The sequence below is a fragment of the Ursus arctos genome, unplaced genomic scaffold, assembly GCF_023065955.2.
Source record: "Ursus arctos isolate Adak ecotype North America unplaced genomic scaffold, UrsArc2.0 scaffold_22, whole genome shotgun sequence".
Lineage (NCBI taxonomy): Eukaryota > Metazoa > Chordata > Mammalia > Carnivora > Ursidae > Ursus > Ursus arctos.
This window is the reverse complement of record NW_026622897.1, coordinates 28034569-28057584: the sequence shown is the minus strand read 5'-3', so window position 1 is coordinate 28057584 and position 23016 is coordinate 28034569. Positions and strand designations below refer to the sequence as shown.

General features: G+C 37.2%; 1 protein-coding gene and 1 non-coding gene across 2 annotated transcripts in view; one reads left to right on the top strand and one right to left on the bottom strand.

Annotated features, from left to right (window-relative positions):
* The first annotated feature begins 1 nt into the window (after nucleotide 1).
* NCAPD3 (non-SMC condensin II complex subunit D3) overlaps nucleotides 2-23016 on the top strand; it is a 58240-nt gene continuing 35225 nt past the window's right edge. Inside the window, exons 1-15 of the mRNA XM_026505375.4 lie at nucleotides 2-696; nucleotides 2636-2790; nucleotides 4283-4445; nucleotides 7895-8079; nucleotides 8744-8908; nucleotides 9017-9078; nucleotides 9256-9343; nucleotides 11417-11550; nucleotides 13308-13380; nucleotides 14167-14292; nucleotides 14420-14672; nucleotides 16284-16340; nucleotides 16598-16687; nucleotides 22242-22315; nucleotides 22844-22978. Of these exons, the coding sequence (XP_026361160.1) occupies nucleotides 633-696; nucleotides 2636-2790; nucleotides 4283-4445; nucleotides 7895-8079; nucleotides 8744-8908; nucleotides 9017-9078; nucleotides 9256-9343; nucleotides 11417-11550; nucleotides 13308-13380; nucleotides 14167-14292; nucleotides 14420-14672; nucleotides 16284-16340; nucleotides 16598-16687; nucleotides 22242-22315; nucleotides 22844-22978 (1824 nt within the window). The 5' untranslated portion in view covers nucleotides 2-632. The remainder of the gene's footprint in view (nucleotides 697-2635; nucleotides 2791-4282; nucleotides 4446-7894; nucleotides 8080-8743; nucleotides 8909-9016; nucleotides 9079-9255; nucleotides 9344-11416; nucleotides 11551-13307; nucleotides 13381-14166; nucleotides 14293-14419; nucleotides 14673-16283; nucleotides 16341-16597; nucleotides 16688-22241; nucleotides 22316-22843; nucleotides 22979-23016) is intronic.
* Nucleotides 6185-6289, bottom strand: LOC113260219 (U6 spliceosomal RNA). Its single transcript, XR_003317859.2, has one exon. It is a non-coding gene; the product is annotated as a U6 spliceosomal RNA (small nuclear RNA).

Genomic DNA, 23016 nt, shown 5'->3' with positions numbered 1-23016 from the left:
TCATTGCGCATGTGCAGTGGTAGGCAGAGCGGCCTGTCTTTCCCTTAGTTGACATGGCAGTTACAGCATTTTTCCAGAATTCGGGGCCACAAATCCCGTAAAATTAAAAGAACTGCAGATACCCTTTCTAGGTGCTTTTGTTTTGTTTTCCTTTATTGTTTTAGTTCGGGAAACATTAGGCTACCATCCACGTTCGAATATGTACAACGTTCGAGTGCTGTCTGACGGGGTAAAGGTAGCCCTTTGACACGCACGGGAAATGTCGCTTGAAGGGGGCAAAGGTGACATTTAGTACAAGAAGGATCCTGTCTCAAATTCTCCCATTTAAAAAGATAAGGCGAGAAAGATTCTATTAAGCTTTAATTTAATTGTTGACCCCCACTTTAAATGGAAACCTAAAAAATCACCCCGGGAAATGTTGGCTCAATCTCAATCCTTGGCCCGCCCCATTCTTTGCGCATGCGGCAGAAGACCCTGCTGATTGGTTAATAGAGTGAAAACGGCTGGGCGCGATGATTAGTCGGTAGGAAATTCCCCACGTTGTGATTGGTCCGCAGGAACGTCTCGGAGCGCGCGCGGGAGCGAGCTTTCAAAGTTGACCACCGCGGAGGCTAGCCGGTTCCTGAGAGATAATGGTGGCGCTGCCGGGCCTTGGGAGCGGCCTGCAGCCCTGGTGCCCGTTGGATCTCAGCACTGGTGAGAAAACGAGGCCGCGACTCTCGGGGAGGCCGGGCTGTGGTGCTCTGCGACTGCGGTGCTCCTCTGCCCGGGCCTGGGGTGGGGGTGGGGCGCTCGGCTCTCGGCAAAGTCTGTGGTCTCCAGGTCTGTGCTCTCTAGGCATTGGCGAGCCGGGTCTGGAATAGGGGCTTAATCTAGTAAAGGATCAGGGGGAAAAAGCTTGTATTGTCCGATCTCCTTTAGTTCTTTTGCATCTTTTCTCGGTCTTCCCTTGCTTGTTCTGTAAATCCTCACCGACAGTCTCATCCATTTCTTTGGTTTTAAATAGCAAATCTATTTCTTCGTTCAGATTTATTTCCTGAACTTCGTGTTCATTGGTTTAAATGGGTGTCTCACAGCCCCCTCAAACGTCACAGGCATGAAACTGGGATTCCCAAAGCCAGTTATTGGTACCAAACAATCCACAAACCTGGGAGTCATGGCATTCTTTCATCATCTTTCATGCTCACAACCACCGGTTGTCCTCCCCTCAGAGATGTTTCTCAGGTCCTCCTTGCTCCTTTTCCTGATGCTGCTCTCCCGCAGCAAGCCCTCATTACAGCCAGCCTATATCCTAGCCTCTTTCTCATGCCAGCTCTTCCAGCCCATTCCCCACACCTTTACCAGAATCACTTTTAAAAACACAAACGTGACCCTATCGAGTCTTTAAGCCTTTAATGTTTCCCCTCTATATCTTAAATAAATGACCAAATCTTTGGCGTGCCCTATAAGAGTGTTCACCCCTCACTGCAGTCTTCTTTTCCAACAGCATAACCTCTGGAGTCAGAACAGTGGGATTGGCTCTTCAGCTTAGCATCTCTGTATCACTGAGCAAGTTGCTTAACCTTGCTAAGCCTTAGTTTCTTTACATGTCAAGTGGGGATTATAATATTACCTACCTCACAGGAGTTCTGTGAAGATTTAGTACCTGGCACATAGTAACTGCAGAATAAATACTAATAATGACTCTCACCCTTCACACTAAGACTCTGTGTTGTAACTATTTTGCTAATTTTTAAACAGGCTGTACTTTCTTTCCCTTTGTTCTCTCTCTGTCTGGGATGCACTTTTTTGCATTTCATTCCCTGGTAATCTCCTACATTTAGGTCCAGTTGAAGCAGAATCATCCTTCCCATTTCTGTCATCCTTCCCACCTCCCCCATAATATTTTCTATTATGCTCTCTACTGTTTTACATACCTATTACTGTTTTAACTCTGATTTATTGTAAAAATAATAATAGTACCTATCATTTATTGAATTTATTGATTTCTTGAAACCATATCTTTTCTTTTTTCATTGGGACTTGGGTAGTTGTGATCCAGAAATTAGATCAGAAATGTGGTATGCATTTAAAAATATGCAGATAAGATAAGTGGAAGAATATCAGAGAAAAAGAGGCAGGAAAAGATGCAAGAACATTTTTAGGAAGAGGATTATATTTATTAGGAGAATGATTAGGAAAGAATGAGTGAATAATTAAAGCATGTTAAACAGTCAGTTGCCTCAGGTGTCCCTTTATGCTGCATACTTTATTTGGGTTTATTAACTTGATTGTAAGATTTTCACAAAGGGACATCCGAGGCAATCTTTTATTAACCTCCCTTTTTTCCTCCAGATTGAATTTATGGGAAAGTTCATATTGTTCAGTGTTTTGAAGTGTCGTTCATATCTAAAAAGTGTTTTCCTTCTTGATATTTTTAGAAGATGATCAATCTAATAGCCAGCTGTCAGTTCTAATTTAATTAAAAAAGATTTTTTAACCTTTCCTGCTTTCAATTATGCTACACCTGTATTGTATATTTAAATGCGAGTTGTGACTAGTAAGTTTTCTCTTTTTAAATGTACCTAGAGTCTAAAGGCTGTTGATGTTTTGCATGTTATAGAAAATTTTTTATTTAATTGCATTTTCCCGCTAGAATGGGTGGACACAGTGTGGGAACTGGATTTCACAGAGACTGAGCCTTTGGATCCCAGCATAGAAGCAGAAATCCTAGACACTGGATTGAATGCATTCACAAAACTATATGAAAGTATTTTCCCCTTTGCTACTGAAGAACATGGATCTACAGAGGTAAAAAAAAAAAAAAAAAAAGGTTAAAAATTAAGCCAGGAGTCTTTACGTGTTAGAAGTGGACGATGAAAGTCATTATTATAATCTGAAGCTTAGCCTTTTTAGTATACAGTTTATAAGGAGTATGATAAGAACAGCGTAAAGAATGTGGTTCATTTGTTATAAAATCCTGATGGCTAATAGCTAAATCAAGTGGGAAAATTACAGGTTCAGTTTAGGCGTTTAAACATGAGATTCTGTTAGGAAATTCTTAGGGAGATGTAATAGGCCACTGGTAATGTGAATTGGAAGACTAGAAAGCAGTAAAAATTCAACAACATAGATAAAGCCATCTGAATCAAGGGGATGGGTGAAGTGCAGAAATGCATGAGGTCAGTGAGGAAGAGAAGAGACAGGACAGGACTGAAAAAACTGGTTGAAGGTGATCTGCAGGCAAGCAGTCAGAGTGTGGTGACTGTTGATATGAAGACTAGGGAGTAGCCAGACATCAAATGCTGCAGAGGTCGTGGGCAGGCAGAGAGTCCTGACACAAGGAAGTTGGGGCAGAGGTGATTGAATCATTTTTGGTGAACTGCAGAGTCACAGTTACAGATGAGTGGAGTAGAGCTGAAGTGGCATTAGGAGGTAACTGTTATAAAGGGTAGGAGGTGATTTCTTCTGGAAGTTTCATGGTGAAAAAATGCAGAGTGCTGATAGGATTCTAAATGGGCTCTTCTGTAAAGTGGCACATGCTAAGCAGTGTGGCTAGGCCAGGGCATTACCTGCCACTTTCCCTGTTTTCAGGAAAGCAGGAAGTACAAGGCCTGATTTCTTGAACTTTTGTGGGCCTATGGTTTTTTTTAAAGATACTCCAGGATAAACTATATTTAGCTCCTGCTATGTTTGGTGTATAGAAATAACCCATTTCCTCTTCATGTGTTTAATTGGCAAAACATGGAACAATGATACAATTAATAAAATTGTGGTTTATAGTCGAGGGTGTATTTCCTTTCTCACCTAGGCCACTTCTGAAATCTGCTGAGGGAGAAACTTTTCAAGCTCCTATTGCCCATAGAACATTTAAGTTTAAGTAAACACTCTGATTTCTTCAGTTGGTAATTAGAGTGATAAATGGTTTTGAGTACATTTAATTTAGAGGGGTAACTTGTTTGAGTAAACACTAATATAAGGTGCCCCAAAGGTCTTAATATAATTTTTAGCTATGATAATTTCAGGAATGTATATGCGTCAAACCTATCCCCAAGTTATTTTTGAAAATTTGATTATTTGAATTTCTCGTATACTTATTTATCTTTGTAATTTTGAATAGTACATTTTAATTTTTTGTTTCAGTCCCTTTGAAATTTATAATTAGGAGCCAGGTTGGTCTGTTCTTTTTTTTTTGTTTTGTGGGGTTTTTTTGTTTAATAAGGTACTAAATACTTGCAAAAATCAAATAAGAGATTTTCCCACTTTTCTAACTCTTGGCTTTTATGTCTTTCCCTCCCTGCAGAGCATTTGGACCTTCTTCATTGAGAACAGTATTTCCCACAGGGCACTGGTGGCATTGTTCTATCACTTCGTTCAAACAGTCCATAAGAAAAGTGCCAGTGTGCAGTATCGACAATATGGCCTTCATGCTGCTGGCCTTTATTTTCTGCTGTTGGAAGTACCAGGTATGTATATTTGATATGATAGAATAAATATATATATATATATGTATTTGAAATTTCAACATGGTTTTGAGCCCTTATATTTCGTTTTCTCGCTTCTAAAATGGGACAGTAGTAACCCATCTCATAGTTGTTCTGAGGATTAAATGATAGTATGTCTGTAAAATACATGGCATGTTACAGGTGTTCAGGAAATATCTTTCCCTTGTTTCTTTAAATGTGTTTGTTTTCTACTGTGGTGTGTCTATAACCTAATGCAATTAATCTGAGAGAGGTTAGGCTTGAGGAGAATTGTTTCCAAGCTACAAGAGCTCCATTCCCACCCACCCCTACCTAGTATAAAAATCTGATACTGCCCACTCATCTCCTGACTCCCAGTCCAGATTGAAAAAGACTGCTGGGGAGTCGTTGTGTTATATATAATCTCTCTCCTATGCAGATATGGAAAAATAGGTTAAAACCATTCTAATAAAGAAAGCATGAGAATAGCTAGTAATGCTTGATGAAGGAAAGCAAAGGAAAGTAGTCTATTTATGAACATTGTTCTATTCCTTTATTGTCAGAGCTCTTAGGTGGCTATTCCTCCTATGAGCAGTAAAAGAGTCCCTTCTACCCACCCCCAAACCCAATGCTAGAGAGAATGGAGCATAGAGGGGGATGCATCTGGAGAACCTAAAGTTGCTGCTTGTCATTGTTTACATAAATTCATTTGTAATAAATATTAAGGATGATAATTATCCCATATGATTTGGGAATTAGTAAAAAGACATAAAAAAAAAAAAACCTTGAACATTAACTTGTATTATTGTTAAAGCTCCCAGTAATGATTTTTGAAATAAGTTCCTAAAGACTTTGGTCTTGCTAACCAGTGTCTCAGTTGTAACTGAGCTGTCTCACAGAAAAGTGGTGGTTTTAGGAACCTAGTTTTGTTCTTCTCTTCACTTGTTAGATGCAGTTCCTTCTGATTAAGGCTGAGATGTATGCCAAAGTGAAGAGTGTTGTTCAATATAGATGACTTGCAGCTTTCCAGCAAGTGGTTTTCTTGCCAATTACCTTCTGTTTTTAAATGTTTCTGGATTATGGTTGGAATGCTATTGATACTCAGTTTTTAATCACAGTGTGCTTTTTCAAGATTATTTTGATTATTCTGGGTCCCTTCCATTTCCATGTGAATTATAGGAGTTGCATATCAATTTCTACCAAAAAGGCTTCTGGGTTTTTGACAGTGCACTGAATCCGTAGATCAGTTTGGGGAGTGTTGCCATTTTAACAACATTTTAAAGATTTTAATTATTTGTTTGAGAGAGAAAAAGTAGGGGGAGAGGCAGAGGGAGCCCAACATGAGGCTCGATCCCAGGTCCAGCATAGTGTGAGCAGAAGTCAGAAGGTGGGCATCTTGTCTTGTTCCTGATCTCAGGAGGAAAACTTTCAGTTTTTTGTCCTTAAGGATAAGATTTGCTGTGGGTGTTTTGAGGATCACCTTTAAGACGTTGTTATTCCTAGTGTATTGAGTGTTTCATTATGAAAGAGTATTGAATTGTTATTTGCTTTTCTGTATCTATGAGATGGTCATGTGGTTTTTGATCCTTATTCCAGTAATAGAGTGTATTATGATGATTCATTTTCATGTTAAACCAGTCTTGCATTTCCTTGATCATAGTGTATAATCCTTTTCATGTGTTGCCAGATTCTGTTAGCTAATATTTTATTTATTTATTTGTTTGTTTGTTTGTTTGTTTATTTAAAATATGGACCACTTCATGAATTTGCATGTCATCCTTGTGCAGGGGCCACGCTAATCTTCTCTGTCATTCCAATTTTAGTATATGTGCTGCCAAAGCGAGCACAGCTAATATTGAAGATTTTTGCTTCTGTATTCATAGGAGGTACTCTTTTTTTGATAAGTCTTTGTCTGGTTTGGTTTTCAGGATACCAGTCTCACAGAATGAGTTGGGTAGTGTTCTTGCCTTTTTTATATTTTAAAAGTTTGTGAAGAAGGGATTGTTTTTCTGCCTTAAATTTTTGGTAGAATTCAATAATGAAACCATCTGGGCTTGGAGTTTTCTTTGAAAGTCTTTTTGTTTGTAAAATCTATAGTGATATATTCCCTTTCATGTCTGATTGGTAATTTGTATTTCTTTATTGTTTTTTTCATCAATCTAGATAGAGGTTTATTAATTGTATTGATCATTTCAAAGAACCCACTTTTGGTGTTATTGATTATATCATATTCTTGGGGCACCTGCGTGGCTCAGTCAGTTAAGTATCTGACTCTTGGTTTCGACTCAGATCATAATCTCAGGTCATGGGATCAAGCCCCACATCGGGCTCTGAGCTCAGCACAGAGTCTGCTTGGGAAATTCTCTCCATCTCCCTCCCTCCCTCTCTCCCTGATCATGCATGTGCTCTCTCTCTCATAAATAAATAAATTAAATTAAATTAAAAAAAATTACTTCGTGGTAGCCTAGCCTATATGCTAATGAATAAATCCTTATAAAGATTTTATGGCATACAGTATTACAGTCATATTCATAATGCAGCATTGGAAACATTGTTACATCATTGTTTCCCTTCAGATAGTGTTTAAGTATATTTTAATATATTTAAAGGTAGTTATCCCTGGATTAACTTGACCCTTTTGAGGCTTGTTTTAAAGCTTTGTTGGAGCAGATATGAAGTAGCCTGTACTCTAGAGCTAGTTTAGCCCTAAGGTGTGTTTCTTTCCAAGGTGGCTACTAAATGCTCCAGTTGTTAAGGTGCCAGCACTGGCTGGCCAGAACTCAAGTATTTCTCAACTCCCTGTGAGTTATGAAAAATATTCATCTTCTACCTCCTTGGAAAATTGTTCTTTGCCTGCCTTCGTAAAGTTTTACCCTCTGTGGACATAGCTTATATTCAGCCCTATGGAGATCTCTGAAGCTCTTTTTCTGTGTAGCTTCCTCTTTTCTAGTACTCTGCTCCATAAACTGCAGCTACCGTTGCCTTCCTGACTCCTATTTCTGTATTCTCAACTTAGTAACACTGTCATAATGCACTTGGGTTCACCATTTTCTGCTGTTGTCCAGAAATGGCCTCAAAACACAAAACTGGGGCAATTTTAGGGTTTACCTCATTTGTTTTTGTTTCCTCAGAGATTGTGTTTCTATGCTGCCTATTGCTCCATGTCTTAAAATGGTTATTTTATACATTTTTGTCCAGTTTTATAGTTTATGGCAGCGTGACAAGTATAAAGCCAGTTACTCCCTGGTCAGATATGGGTATCTTATTTATTTCTGATCAGCACTATTTCTCATCTCCTGACGCTGAAGTTGAATGCTACTTTTTTGTTAAAGAGTCATTGTTTAGAGTTAATGATAAGCTCATTTTTACTTACTAATTTTTCATCTGTTATTACAGACTCTATTTCAAGACAATTACATCTAACCCACCTACTCTTTATTCTTTATAAATAGGCAGTGTAGCCAATCAAGTGTTCCACCAAGTGATGTTTGACAAATGTATTCAGATTCTAAAGAAGAGCTGGCCTCAGGAATCTAAATTGAATCGGAAAAGAAAGAAGGAGCAGCCTAAGAACTCTGAGGTGAATCCAAGAGGGAATAGGAAAAGAGGAAAGCCACCCAGGAAAGAAGATATTGAGGTAAGAAATAAATGGAATAATAAAGAATATCTGTACCAACACAAGGTTGTGATTTTAGAATTAACTTTATATTAAAATATGGTTTTGGGCATCATGTTTATAACCAAATGATCCTAAAGTATCATCAACTATCCAGTATGACCTTAAGTTGTTCTCATACTTTGTGTACTACTGAGAATAGGTTTCTACCTTGTCATCTTTCCAACCTCCCCACAATCTCTTGCCAGCCTTGTTCCCAGGTATGCTTGGCAACATCCAAACAGGTATATTTGCAACATTATCTTATTGTCATTAGAGAGGAAGATTGAAGTATCCCGAGGACTCATGTCCATAAGAGTGTAATGGAATAATATTGAATTCCAAATTCTTGTGTGATGACTAGGTAGGATGGTGGACGTTCTTTGACATGAAAACTAAGAAACGTAAGAATTCCATTGACACAAAAATACAGAGCTAGATGCTACTGTGCAGTCATCTAGTCCAATGATTTATTGTTCTGGCTGTGGAGATAGAGCAGTTAAGGAACCTGATCAGGGTCACATCACCTCAGCAATTCAGCAACCACCTGGCGTTTAACTGGACTTGGATTTGAGTACATTGAAAACCATGGGACAAAGTGTTATGCATTACTATGCAGTCACCTATACATTTCTTTATAATCTAGGTGGATGAAATAGAAGAACAGGAAGATGAAGAAAATATTTGTTTTTCTGCCCGAGACCTTTGTCAAATTCGAAATGCCATCTTTCACCTTTTGAAGAATTTTTTAAGGCTGCTGTCCAAATTTTCCCTGAAAGAAAAGCCACAGTGTATACAGAATTGTATAGAAGTAAGTGAGAATTCCAAAAAACCTTGGGGCAACCTCAAAGGGCAGAGATGATGGCTAATATTTAATGAGCAGGAAAAATCAGGTCTCTTCTTGGTATCTGTTTTCCAGGTCTTCGTTGCATTAACTAATTTTGAACCAATTCTTCATGAATTTCATGTGACACAGGCCAGGTGAGCCACTAATTCTTCCAATGCTAGAATTTTGCTCTAGCAAAAGTATAAAATGCCATTTTATCCTAATTGGCACACAAATAGAATTTATTCATTTGGATGTGTTTTATTATAGGGTTATGGAAGATTCTGAGTAAAATCATATCCATTAACTAATCTTTTGCCTTTTTTCTTTAGAAACCTGAACCAAGCAAAATATGTCCCAGAACTGGCGTATCATGGATTGTATTTGCTCTGCTCCCCCATTCATGGAGAAGGAGATACGGTAAAGAAGAAAAAGATTTAATTTAAGTACTAGTTGAATTGAAAGCATCCGAATCATATAATGGAAAAACATTGGCAGCATTTGGTGTGATGCCATTTTAATTTACCAAGTCATTTTCATGACCTTATATCATTTGTAGCGTAAAAAGCATCACCATTTCTATTTGCTGCCTGTTCTTCATAACCAAACTGATATTCAAATACTTGGAGGCCATGGCAAATTATTGTTCGGTTTCATACAAAAAATAGTGCCAGTGAGAATTAGGTAGGAAGAACACTGAACAGAGTGTTTTAGAGAAACAGTCACCAGATTGTTCTCAAAAGAACACAGTCATGGAATTTTCAAGTTTTCCCTGGCAAGTTTCATGTGTGCTTCAGTATTTCTATTAGTGTTTATATCATTTTAGTTGAGAATTCTATAGAAATATTACTGGTTATCACCCCTAGTTAGTATTCATATATGGATTTTGCTCCCTGAGTTACCTTAACAGTATCCCTATCTAAACTGTGGAGTCAGGGTTGTTCAAGCATTATGCTGTTATTAAACTTGGATGTCATTAATAATACAAGATTTTACAAAAAAAGTGATAGAATGAGGTCCTATGACTTTTGGTGGCTGTGCTACACTTAATTTCTAGGGTGAGTTGCATGTTGGTTAGAAAGTAGGTTCAAGGGCCCCTGAATGGCTCAGTCAGTTACATGCTGACTCTTGGTTTCGGCTCAGGTCATGATCTCAGGGTCTTGGGATGAAGCCCTGCGTTGGGCTTGGTGTTCAGCTTGGGGTCTGCTTGTCCCTCTCCCTCAGCTCCTCCTCTCTCTCTCTTTCTCTCTCATAAATAAAAAAATCTTAAAAAAAAAAAAAAGAAAAAAAGAAGTAGGTTGAGAGCTTTGGGCCAGGATGTGTACATCAGCGGTTGAATTCTGGCTCCACCTGCTTCAGCTGCGCTTCCTTGTATGCGGTATTCAGCCTTTCCAAAGCCTCAGTCTTCTCATAGGGTTGTCAGGAGGAGGAAGTGAAAGAACGTGTCAGATGCTGAACGCCATGCTTGTTGTTTAGAAAACATGCCGTATTTTATAATTTATTATACCATTTTCATTTCTGTGTTTAAATTTGGATGGGATAGAATTCACATGAGCACTTTCAATTTCTACGCTCTGTAACATTTGTAAAGGTTAGCTGGATAGGGAAATTTATGACTTTAGGTCCACAGTGTCTCTCAAGATGTAGTATTTTTTAATTGTGAGAGTGTTGACTTGATGTTAGACATGTTGGTTTTAGCCATGGAGGCTCTTGTATTAGGTATAAAGTAGAAATAATAATAATATATATAAAATAGAAATGTCTCGCTTACCTTATGCAGTTGTTGTGAGACTTAAGATTAAATCTAGTAACATACATGAATGTGCTTAACACAGTACCTGCCACATTCGTGGTTTTCAGTACATGTTTTTTTTACAGGATGAATGAATTGGTTAGTCGAGTAAATTATATGAGGTGATATATTGGAAGGTGCGTTGTAATTTCAGGTAAAACACAAGTGTAAGGTACCATTCTTCCCTTGTTCTATAAGGAATTAGCAGCAGCATTTTTTTGCCATTTAGAAGTGACAATTAATCCTCTATTTGCCCTAATTTCAGGATTACAGTTTGAGTGTAAGCAGTGTTTTCACACTGTTTCCATCATGTGTTTATTGAATATTTGGTAATTGTCCATGAAGCACATTTCTGGTGTTCACCCAAAAACTATGTCAACCTTATCTTCACACAGCTTGAAATGGTTTACCCTGGGGCACCTGGGTGGCTCAGTTGGTTAAGTGTCTACCTTTGGCTCAGGTCATGATCCTAGGGTCCTGGGATCAAGCCCCCGTGTTGGGCTCCTGGATCAATGAGGAGCCTGCTTCTCCCTTTTCCTCTGCTCCCCCCCACTTGTGCACGCATGCTCTCTCTCTCAAATAAATAAATAAAATCTTAAAAAAAAAAAAAGAAAAGAAATGGTTTACTGTGGTCTGCATTGCTGTCTTCAAGGCCCTTGGCTTCTTTATCATGTCTTAAATAGAATTTTCTTCTCTTTCAGGTTATAGGTTGTGTTTTCCATCAAATGCTAAATGTGATATTAATGTTAGAAGCAGGCAAAGGAGCCCATCACGCTCCCCTTAGTATTACAACATCAGTCATCAACGGTAGAAACCAGGCGGTCCAGTTCATCAGGTGAGGCACACACAGCTTGGATTTTCACTCTCTTTATCACTCTCCCTTAAGGCTCTTGGGCCCTGTACTAACCAAGATTTCTGACACCTATGGAAACTAACAGATTTCTGGCCTGTTGTGGTTTTGAGGGTCAAAGTAAAGCACTTCAGAGCTCCTCTGGTTCACGTGGCCTGGGTCACTGTTGGTAGCCTCTACACTGGGGCATTGTTGAAGGATACAGAGTCTATAATTCATGGGCCAGCACAAGCCTCCAGCTTGATTCCCACCAGCCTGTAAGGTCAGGCTCTGAGAAATGACAGTTGCTTCTCCTCTGTTTTATCATCATCTGCCTCAGTGTTTGCCTCTCTTGCAAGTCTGCCTCTTCCTTTCCTTTTGTATTTGTGTCTTCTCTGAGTCTCTTTCTCTTTGTTCTTTGCCACTTTTTCCTTGTTTCTTCTCACTTTTCTGTTCCCCTCCCCCTACAGACCATACTTCCTAAAGGGAAGAATTAAGTCAGTTTTTATTTCTTTAGCAATAGTTGATAGACCAGTTTTCCCCTCATGAATCACATAGCTTCACCTAAAAAGTTCCGTGTTTCAGCTTTATTGAGGAAGACATATTTGCTATGTCATTGGCTTTTCTTTCCGTCCTTTATTGAATATTTGGCATACATTGTGGAGGTAGTGGAATGAAGTGGTAAGTATATGAGAGTGTGTACATGCCTGCAGGTGTACGTGGGATATAGTTTAGTTGGAGTTGTGGGGTGTGGATGGTAGAATCCAGGTATATGTAGTCTATCATCTGATCATTGAGCAAATATCTCTTGTGAGGGATTTTTTAAAACGTTAAATAACTGAGATGCTTTAAGTGGAAACACCCATTTTGGTTCTTCCATAATAGTTCATGATGTCTCCAATTGCTGTAGTATCCATATAATGGTACAGATAAACACTAACAATGGGTCAAATCTGGACATCACAATAATAATCTGGGGCACCTAGCTGGCTCAATCAGAAGAGTGAGTGACTCTTGATCTTGCGGTCATGGGGTTGAGCGCACATTGTGGGTAAAGATTACTAAAATAAATAAGTAAACTTAAAAAAAAAAAACCAATTATCTTCTTGGGTTAAAGTTTGGAGAGGTATTGTTAACAAAGCCATTGAAATGGTAGCATTTCACTGAGCTACAACAAGGTGGTGCTGTATCTTATTATTATTTACCCCAAAAGGATATATTTTAGAGGTGTTTTTTTTTTTTGTTTTGTTTTGTTTAAGATTTTATTTCTTTATTTGACAGAGAGAGACAGCGAGAAAGGGAACACAAGCAAGGGGAGTGTGAGAGGGAGAAGCATACTTCCCGCCGAGCAGGGAGCTGAATGTGGGGCTCAATCCCAGGACTCTGGGATCATGACCTGAGCTGAAGGCAGACATTAACAGCTGAGCCACCCAGGTGCCCCATATTTTAGAGTCTTAATGTGAAATTTTGTAAATAGCCAAAAAAGTCATATGAAGATTGTACTTTGCTTCTGCCTGACTTTAACTCTCTGCTTGGTGGCAGCTCTCTAAAACCACACATAGGACATAGTGAATGGTTTTCTGCTGTGAAACTCTGTTTTACTGTATTCACTGAAACAATGCTTGTAATATGGGGTAAATCGTTTTTAATCTTCAGGATTTCTAAAACGTAGAGGTCATGGTGTTTGAGAACAGAGTCGAAAAATTACTATTTTGTGTGGTTGGTGTGTTGTAAACAATAGATGTGTTTTCTTTTTTAAAAAGCTCACTTGTGGATGAACTGAAGGAAGATGTATTCCCAGTCCTTCGTATCTTACTCCAGCACATCTGTGCCAAGGTACCATTTGCTTTAATAGTAATAGTAATGATAATGATGATGTGACAAAGAGATAATATATGTGAAGATAAACGTGTGTGCTTGTATGTGTAGTTGTTCTTGGGAATGAGTCTGTTATTACAGAAAGTAGTTTTATTTAATATTTTCACTACATGTTTCCAATGACAGTGTTCTTTTGAGGGGAGAATCCTTTTTATTTTGGAAAATTTCAGACATATGAATAAATAGAATAGGGTGACGAGCACCCACCTTCAACAATTTTTTGTCATTTATACCTCTATAGGTGTAATTTTCCTCAACACATGTGAACATTGGTTTTTTTTTCTTTTTTAAGCAAATTCCACCATATCCATTGTGGCTTAAGTATTTCCTACGTATCTCTAGAGGAGAAGAACTCTGAAAACATAACCACAAAATACTAACACGCCAAAGAAAATATACAATAATTCCTTAATATCATCAAATATCCAGTTAATGTTCAAATTTTTATGATTATCTCTTCAATTTCTAAAGCAGTTTGGACAAATGATTCTTAACTTGAATGCACTGGATTCTAGGGGTCCATAAACTCTCTGAAATTATGTGTTAAAAGTTTGTATTTCTAGATTTCTCATAGATTAGTTTTCAATGGGGTCTGAAACCTAAAATTTGCTAGTCATTTTTATAACATTTAAAGATTCACTGAACTAGTCACATTCACTAATTTTCCACTTGTATCACAACATGTGTTTCAGTTGTCCTGTAGGTAGATATTGGCTGGATAGCCTCTCAATGCTTATGTTTCAGGTGACTGATAAATCAGAGTATCGGACCTATGCAGCCCAGTCCCTGGTCCAGCTGCTCAGCAAACTTCCCAGTAGGGAGTATGCTACATTCATTGCCTGGCTTTACAGATATTCACGAAGTTCCAAGGTAGGAGATACGCATAAGATCTTGTTTCCTGGCTTTGCAACCTCCTGACAGACAGATCTGAATACACAAGGGATCCTTTGGTGTTTATTCCTGTCTGATGGAGATTCTTATGATTTTGTTTTATCAGATCCCACACAGGGTTTTTACTCTAGATGTTGTCTTAGCTCTGTTGGAACTGCCTGAAAGAGCAGTAGATAACACTCTGTCGTTGGAGCATCAGAAGATCTTAAAGCATAAGTTCTTGGTGCAGGAAATTCTATTTGACCGTTGTGTAGACAAGGCACCGACTGTCCGCAGCAAGGCACTGTCCAGTTTTGCACATTGCCTGGAGGTGTCTGTTACCACTGCATCGGAGAGCATAGTGGAACTTCTGATTAACAGTAAGTGTGGTGACCGTTGTGACATGGAACCTGTCTTGTGCTTTTCAAGAAATTGGACCGCAAGGGAAAACACTCTTTGTTGTTGCAAAAGTCATAGATACAGTATGATATACTTTTACCCTCATAAACCAATTTGACTGTATTTTGTTGTTGAATAACTTTTTAAATACAGTCCATACCTTGGAGATATTGTGGGCTTGGTTCCAGAGCACCACAGTAAAGCAAATATTGCAATAAAGCAAGTCAAATGAATTTTTTGGTTTCCCAGTGCATACAAAAGTTATGTTTACAATACAGTGTTGTCTGTTAGATGGCAATAGCATTATGTCTAAAAAAAGTACTTACCATAATTAAAAAATACTCTGTTGCTAAAAATGCTAAGTACCATGTGAACTTTCAGCAAGTTGCAGTCTTTCTGCCAGTGGAGGGTCTTGCCTCAGTGTTGATGGCTGCTGACTGATCAGGGTTGTGGTTGCTGAAGGATGGGGTGGATGTGGCAATTTCTTAAAGTAAGACAGCGATGAAGTTTGCCACATCAATTGACTCTTCTTTTCACAAATAATTTCTCTAGTAGGTGATACTGTTCAATAGCATTTTACCCACAGTAGAACTTTCTTCCAAAATCAGAGTTCATTCTCAACCCTCACAGTTTCTTCACCACGAGTAGATGCCATCCTGAGAAACCAATGTCTTTGCTCACCCGTGAGAAGCTACTCCTCATCTGTTCAAGTTTTATCATGAGATTGCAGCAATTCAGTCACATTTCCAGCCTCCACTTCTCATTCTGCTTCTCAGAACACATATTTATTAAGTTTGCTGTGTTATATGGGTATGGTTCATGGTACCCTAAAACAATTATAATAGTAACATCAAAGATCACTGTTCACAGATCACCATAAATCTGAAAAAGTTTGAAATATTTTGAGAGTTACCAAAAAGTGGCAGACACAAAGCGAGCAGATACTGTTGGAGAAATGGCACCCATAGACTTGCTTGTTGCAATTACCACAAATTCTCAATTTGTTAAAATTGCAGTATCTGGTTAAAATTGCAGTATCTGTGACGCACAGTAAAGTGAAGTGTGTGATAGAACAAGGTATGCCTGTTCGACAAGCCTGATCAGTTTTTTTTTTTTTAAAGATTTTATTTATTTATTCGACAGAGATAGAGACAGCCAGTGAGAGAGGGAACACAAGCAGGGGGAGTGGGAGAGGAAGAAGCAGGCTCATAGCAGAAGAGCCTGATGTGGGGCTCGATCCCAGATCGCCGGGATCACGCCCTGAGCCGAAGGCAGACGCTTAACCGCTGTGCCACCCAGGCGCCCCAAGCCTGATCAGTTTGAAAGGCCTTTTAGAGTATTTTAGATATTCATGTTTTAGAGGTGAGATTGCTGGCTACCTATACTACTACTTTGCATTGTTGGGTATTGGCTATATTGGGCCTAATATCCATCCATTTCCAATGCATACCAAGGAGGACATTATAGTCAGCAGTTTAGAATCTGTCCTGTCTTTAGGCCTAATTATCTTGATTTTGGTGATTCTGTGAATATTTACTTGGGGCTTATGATACTATGACATTTTTCCATCTTGTCAATCTACTTATTTATAGGTCCTGCAATTTCAAGAATAGAGAGCCATCCTGGTACCTTACTGAGAAATTCATCAGGTAATGGGTGAATATATTTTCCAATATTGAATAATTGTCTTTTTTATTTAAAGGACTTGCTGGGTATTTGACATGTTTTTTCTATTTCCATATTTACCTTTTTAGTATTGAACTTTATTTCTTCATCAAGGAAATTGAAATTCATTTCTATAATGATGTAGTAATTTAAATGTGTAATATCCCATGCTTGTATTACTAAGAGGTGTAACAAATTTTTACCTTAATGACTGAACTTTTTTTAATTTATTGTTTTTAAGCTTTTTCCTATCAGAGGCAAACACTTAACCCTACTGGAGGCTCAGGGGTGATCAATATAGACAGCAGTGGTGAAACAGATGGATCTGGGGGTATGTCAGATTTTATTACTATCAGATGAGTAATAACTGTTGGATTTCAGACAACTGTAAGTAGAGTCTAAAAATCTTGGATTTTTTTTCTGATTAATTCACCCTTAACAATTGGAACATCTTTCTTCTTAAAAGTGGAATAATTTCTATTTTATTATATCTTTAATGTCCTTGCACTGTACTCTGTTTCATCTTATGGTAAAGAACAAGCTACATTCCACTTATGTACTGAACCTCAGTATTTCTGTAACACATAAGAGAATATTAGCAAATATTTTATTTCCTTATTAAAGGCAGTCATTGTGAACACTTGGGATTGCTGACTGAAAAGGGACCAGCTACTAGAGAAAGTGCCACACATAAAAAATTTGTGTTTGGAGAAAAGTCATCACAAAAAAAAAAAAAAAAAGGAAAAGATGATGAGTACTGTTGTATCCAATCTTGTTCCTATTTTTAATTCCTCATTACTTTTTTCACCATGTCATCTTGACTCTGATTAAGGCATCCCAGAATTCACTTTTAATAAATGATAGGGAACTGTGAATTGAAGCTCACATTGAAAAATCCAATTCAGAATTCAGATTATGATTTCTCTTTATCAATAAGATAAACCATACATACTGTATGGAATGGTTGTGGGGTCCTCTCTCCCATGGCCTCCAGGATTCTGAATACATGTGATGCCTGATCTCTTCCATTGACTTACTGAACCCAGAGTAATCTGGGATGGCTTAAGTGCTAATGTGATTCAGGAGGGAAAGAAACAAATCTGGACTGGTAAGTAGGTAGACCTGGAGCCTACTACCAGATCCTGTGTCTGTCTAGCGTGTGATCTTGAAAAAGTCGCTTTACTTCTCTGGACTCCTTTTTCATCTATAAGATGACATAGCATGAAATAGTGGGGAACACTCTATTTAGAAATGAGAGGCAGTCTGAATTATTGTACTAATTCTGGTACTGAATAGCTGCTTGACTAAGACATGGAAGCCAACCAAGCATCCTGATTTTTAACTTTCTGAATCTAACACCTTCCCTGTCTTTCACAGAGGGCTGTTGTCAGAGTTTGTGAAAATAATGTTTTCAAGATAGATAAGTGAGAGTATATATATGTGTAGAGAATTAATTATATAATTAGAGTTATTAATTTATTCTATTAACATTTATCTGGCCCCTTCTAATCTGTGCCAGGCATTGTAGATACAGACTTTAATAAAACATAGCTCCATCTGTTGTGGAGCAGTGGGAATAACAAATGTGTGTGTGAACAGATTTTACCTACATGTTTATATATGTATGTATAAAATGGTAATGTTGTCAGGTAAGTGTTGAGGTCTATGTAAAATGCCGTGAGGATAATTACTTATTATTTCAGCCTGAAAGGTCAGCATGGAATTAGATTTATATGGCTCAGTATTAGCATGTGTTACTCAAATTAAATTCAGAGCAATAACTCACTATGTATATAAACCGATTTCCTAAAATATTATAAAAAATTTATTCTGCAAAACTGTTGAATGTTTGTGTTGACTCCAGTCTTAGCAAGTTAAGTGCTTAGTGTTTCTTGGGGAGGCGGGGTCGGGGGGGAATCCCTTTGTTTTGAGCTGTAATTCACATACCATAAAATTCACCATTTGAAGTGTATGGTTTTTACTATATTTACAAAATTGATCAATTTTCAGAATATTTCCTTTGCCAAAAAAGAAACCCCATTCTCATAAGCAGTTCCTCCCCATTGTCGCCTTCCCCCAGCCTCTGCCAACCACTAATTTGCTTTCTGTCTGTACAGATTTGCCTGTTCTGGACATTCCACATAAATGGAAGCGTACAATATGTGTTCTTTTGTGGGTGGCTTCTTTCATTTATCAAAACATTTTCAGGGTTCATCCATATTGTAGCATGTCAGTTTTTCATTACTTTTTACAGCTACATAATAGTACGTTGTGTGGATAATACTACATTTTGTATGTTCATTTATCAGTTGATGGACTTCTGGGTCGTTTCCATCTTTCGGCTATTATGAATGATGCTGCTATGAACATTCTTGTGCAAGTTTTGTATGTAAATATATTCATTCCTTTTGGGTATATTCCTAGGAGTGGAACTGCTGGGTCATATGGTAACTCTATGTTTACTATTTTGAGTAACTACCAAACTTTTTCCAGAGTGGGCATACTGTATGTTTTTCACATTTACACACTAGCATGTGTAATAATTCTTATTTCTCCACATCCTTACCAACAGTAGTCATGTCTATTCTTTTTATTGTAGCCATCCTAGTGGATGTGAAGTGGTATCTATCTCACTGTGGTTTTGATTTATATTTCCCTAATGACTGACAATGTTAAATTTTCTTGTGTTTATTGGCCATTTATATGTCTTCTTTGGAGAAATGTCTATTTGGGTTCTTTGCCCATTTTTTAAAATGGGTTATTTTTCTTTATTTTTGATTTGAAAGAGCTTTTTATGTATTCTGGATCCAAATTCCTTATCAGATATATGATTTGCAAATATTTATTTTCTTATTCTGGGGGTTTATTTTTTCACTTTCTTGATGGTGTTCTTTGAAGCATAAAACATTTTAGCCTTGGTAAAGTCTAGGTCTCCACTTTTTCTTTTTTTCACTTGTGCTTTTGGTGTCACAGCTAAGAAACCACTGCCTAATTTTTCACAAAGATGTGCTTTTATGTTTTCCTTTCAGAGTTTTGTAATTTTAGCTCTTATGTTTTGGTCTTTGATCAATTTTTAGTTAATTCTTGCATATGGTGTGATGTAGGGGTCCAACTTTTGCATGTGAATATCCAGTTTGACATAGCACCATTTGTTTAAAAGACTTCTTTTCTCTTTTGAATGCTCTTGGCACCCTTGTCAAAAGTCAACTGACCATAGACATATGGGCTTATTCTGTACTTTGAGTTCTATTTCACTGACATTCCATTGTCTATCTTTATAAGGCAATACCACACTGTGTTAATTACTGGTGCTTTGAAGTAATTTTGAAATCAGGAAGTATAGCTTCTGCATCCTTTTTCTTGCTTTTCTAGGTAAATTTGGTTATTCTGTGTCTCTTATATTTCCATATGAATTTTAGGATCATCTGTCAATTTCTGAAAAAAAAAAAAAAAGCCAACTTGGATTTTGGTAAGGATTGATCTGTAGAACTCTTTGGGGAGTAATGCCATCTTAATAATATTTAGCCCTTCAGCCATGGGATGCCTTTCGATTTATTTAGATCTTCTTCAATTTGTTTCAGTAATATTTTTTCAGTTTTCAGTGTATAATTCTTGCTTTTTAAGTTGATTCCTAAATATTTTATCCTTTTAATGCTATAATAAATTCCAGTAGTTTTAGTTTCATTTTCTAATTGTCCATTGCTAGTTTTTACAATGATATTTGATGTTTTGACCTTGTGTCCTGCAACCTTGCTAAATTTGTTACTAGTTCTAAGTGTGTGTGTGTGTGTGTGTGTGTGTGTGTTGTGTGTGTTTGTATGTGTATTCCTTAGGATTTTCTATGTATAAGCTCATACCATCTGTGAACAGAGAGAGTTTTATTTCTTTCTTTTCCATCTGGATGCCTTTTCTGTCTTTTCTTTGCCTACTTTCCCTGGCGAGGACCTCTAGTACAATGTTGAAAAGAATTGGAGAGAGCGGACATCCTTGTCTTTCTTCTGTACTTAGTTTTCAGTCTTTCACCATTGAATGCAATGTTAGCTGTGTGTTTTTTCAGGATGACTTTTATCAGTGTGATGAAGTTTCCTTCTCTTCTGAGTTTGTTGAGTGTTTTTATTATGAAAGGATATTAGATTTTGCAAATTCATTTTCCTCATCTGTGGAGACAATCATGTGATCTTTGTCCTTTATTGTATTGCTAAGGTATATTAGTTACATTGATTGATTATGTTTCATTCCTGGGGTAAATCCCAGGCATGGTATATAATCCATTTTGTATCTTGCTAGATTTGACTTGTTGATATTTTGTTGAAGATTTAATGTATATATTCACAAGGGATTTTGGTCTGTTGTTTTCTTTTCTTGAGATGTTTTTATCTGGGTTGCTCTCAGGGTAATACTGCTTAATAGAATGAGGTGGGAAGTGTTTTCTTCTGTTTTTTAAAAGAGTTTATGAAGAATTGATGTTCATTTTTGTTTTAGCATTTCGTGGAATTCTCCAATAAAGCCCTGTGGTCCTGGGCTTTTGTGCATATGTGGGAAGGTGTTTGTTTTGTTTTGTTTTAAGGTCTTTTTGTATGTGTGTGTGTGGGAAGGTTTTTGACTACTTGTTAAAAGTATATTCAAACTGTTTCTTCTTGAGTCAGTTCCATAGTTTTTATCTTTGTAGAAATTTGTCCATTTCATCTAGATTACTTAATGTAACATAAAATTGTTCATAGTATTTCTTTGCAAATCCTTTTTATTTCTGTAATGGCAGTAGTAATGTTCTCTCCTTTCCTGATTTTAAAAATTTAAATCTTCTTTTTTTCTAGCTAAAAGTTTATTAATTTTATTTATCTTTTTCAAGTAACCTACTTTTACTTTCATTGATTTTTTTCTATTGTTTTCCATTCTCTATTTCATTTCATAATATATTTCCTTATACATCAGCAGCTCTCAGAGTGTAGTTGGGGATCCCTTAGCCTCCTTCAGCAGGTCATTGAAGTTAATATTGTTTTCATAATAATATCAAGACTCTGCACTCTGAAGCATTCTGATTTTGAAGGAGAGCTGAGAATCCACTGTTTTTTATTTAGCCAGACATTAAAGAGTTTGCAAAGATGTAGAACAGTGCCATCTTGTCACTAAATGTTTTTTAGGGGGAAATATAGTTTTTATTTAAAAATGTACCATTTATGGTGACACATTTTCCTATTTTAAAATGAATTATTAAATCATTTTACTAGAGATTTTTACCAAAAAAGCCCTTAGGAGTCTTCAGAGAGTTTTAATAGTGTAAAGGGGCCTATGATCAAAAAATTTTAAAGTTCTGTTACATATTATTTAGTTTTTTTTTTAATTGTGATTAAATATTCCTTTTTTGTAGCTAAACAAAGTGGAAAAGCTAAATAATTCATTCAGAATTTTAGACACAGGAGTCAGGATTAAAAACCGACTTTTAGGGGCGCCTGGGTGGCACAGTCGTTAAGCGTCTGCCTTCGGCTCAGGGCGTGATCCCGGTGTTCTGGGATCGAGCCCCACATCAGGCTCCTCCGCTATGAGCCTGCTTCTTCCTCTCCCGCTCCCCCTGCTTGTGTTCCCTCTCTCGCTGGCTGTCTTTATCTCTGTCAAATAAATAAATAAAATCTTAAAAAAAAAAAAAACGACTTTTAATATTCCAGAATTTATGCCCTTCTAAAATTATACTATTCTGCCCTTTGCATTATGGTGAATACCTAATTATTTGACTTTTCTTCTTTTTCTACGTTATTTTGTACTCAATTTCTTGGGATTTAAAACAAGCTAATTAGGCAATTTTTTAGAGTATTTTCTCAGTACTCTGTGGTGAGATGTTAGATACTGTTTTCTCCGACCATAACGATTCTTTGACATTTCCTCAACAGTGAGATGTGTCATGGCAATGCTGAAAAAGAGAATCAGGGATGAGAAGACCAATGTCAGGAAGTCTGCACTGCAGGTGTGAGTTTTTTCTAGATATCCTTGAATGTGCCTTCTTTTTAACACTAAAAAGTTGGAAATATTTTGTAAAAACCCCAGCCATAGTCATTATTTAACTTCTTTTTCACTTAACATTTGTTCCTTTTGATCTTGTTGTATATATATATATATTACAGAGATGAACTAAAGGTTTGTTTGTTTTTAAGCTGGGATGTTGACTTTTTAAGAATCTTATTTTTATATCCTTAACTTCTTTTTTTAGATTAGGGATTCTTAATCTGGGGATCATGGATGAATTTTGATAGGGTGCATGTAACCCCTGAATTTGTTTGTAAATACTTGTTTATGTAAAATGTATGTCAAATTTTCTCCAGAGAGAGGCCTTAGCTTTCATCAGATTCTGAAAAGATGGGATATTACCCGGTGGAGGGATGGATCTGTGACCTCAAAAGTGTTAAGAACCACAGATTTAAGTCTTATTTTTGTCTACAGTGTGTCTTTTTACTATGAATAAGTCATCAATTCATATTACATATGTTCCTTCTAGGTATTAGTGAGTATTCTGAAACACTGCAACATCTCAGGTATGAAAGAAGAGCTGTCACTTCTGCAGGACCAATGTCGGGACCCTGCAGTATCTGTCCGAAAGCAGGCCTTACAGTCTCTTACTGAACTTCTTATGGTGAGAAACAGTGGATTTTTACATTAAAAATAATTCAG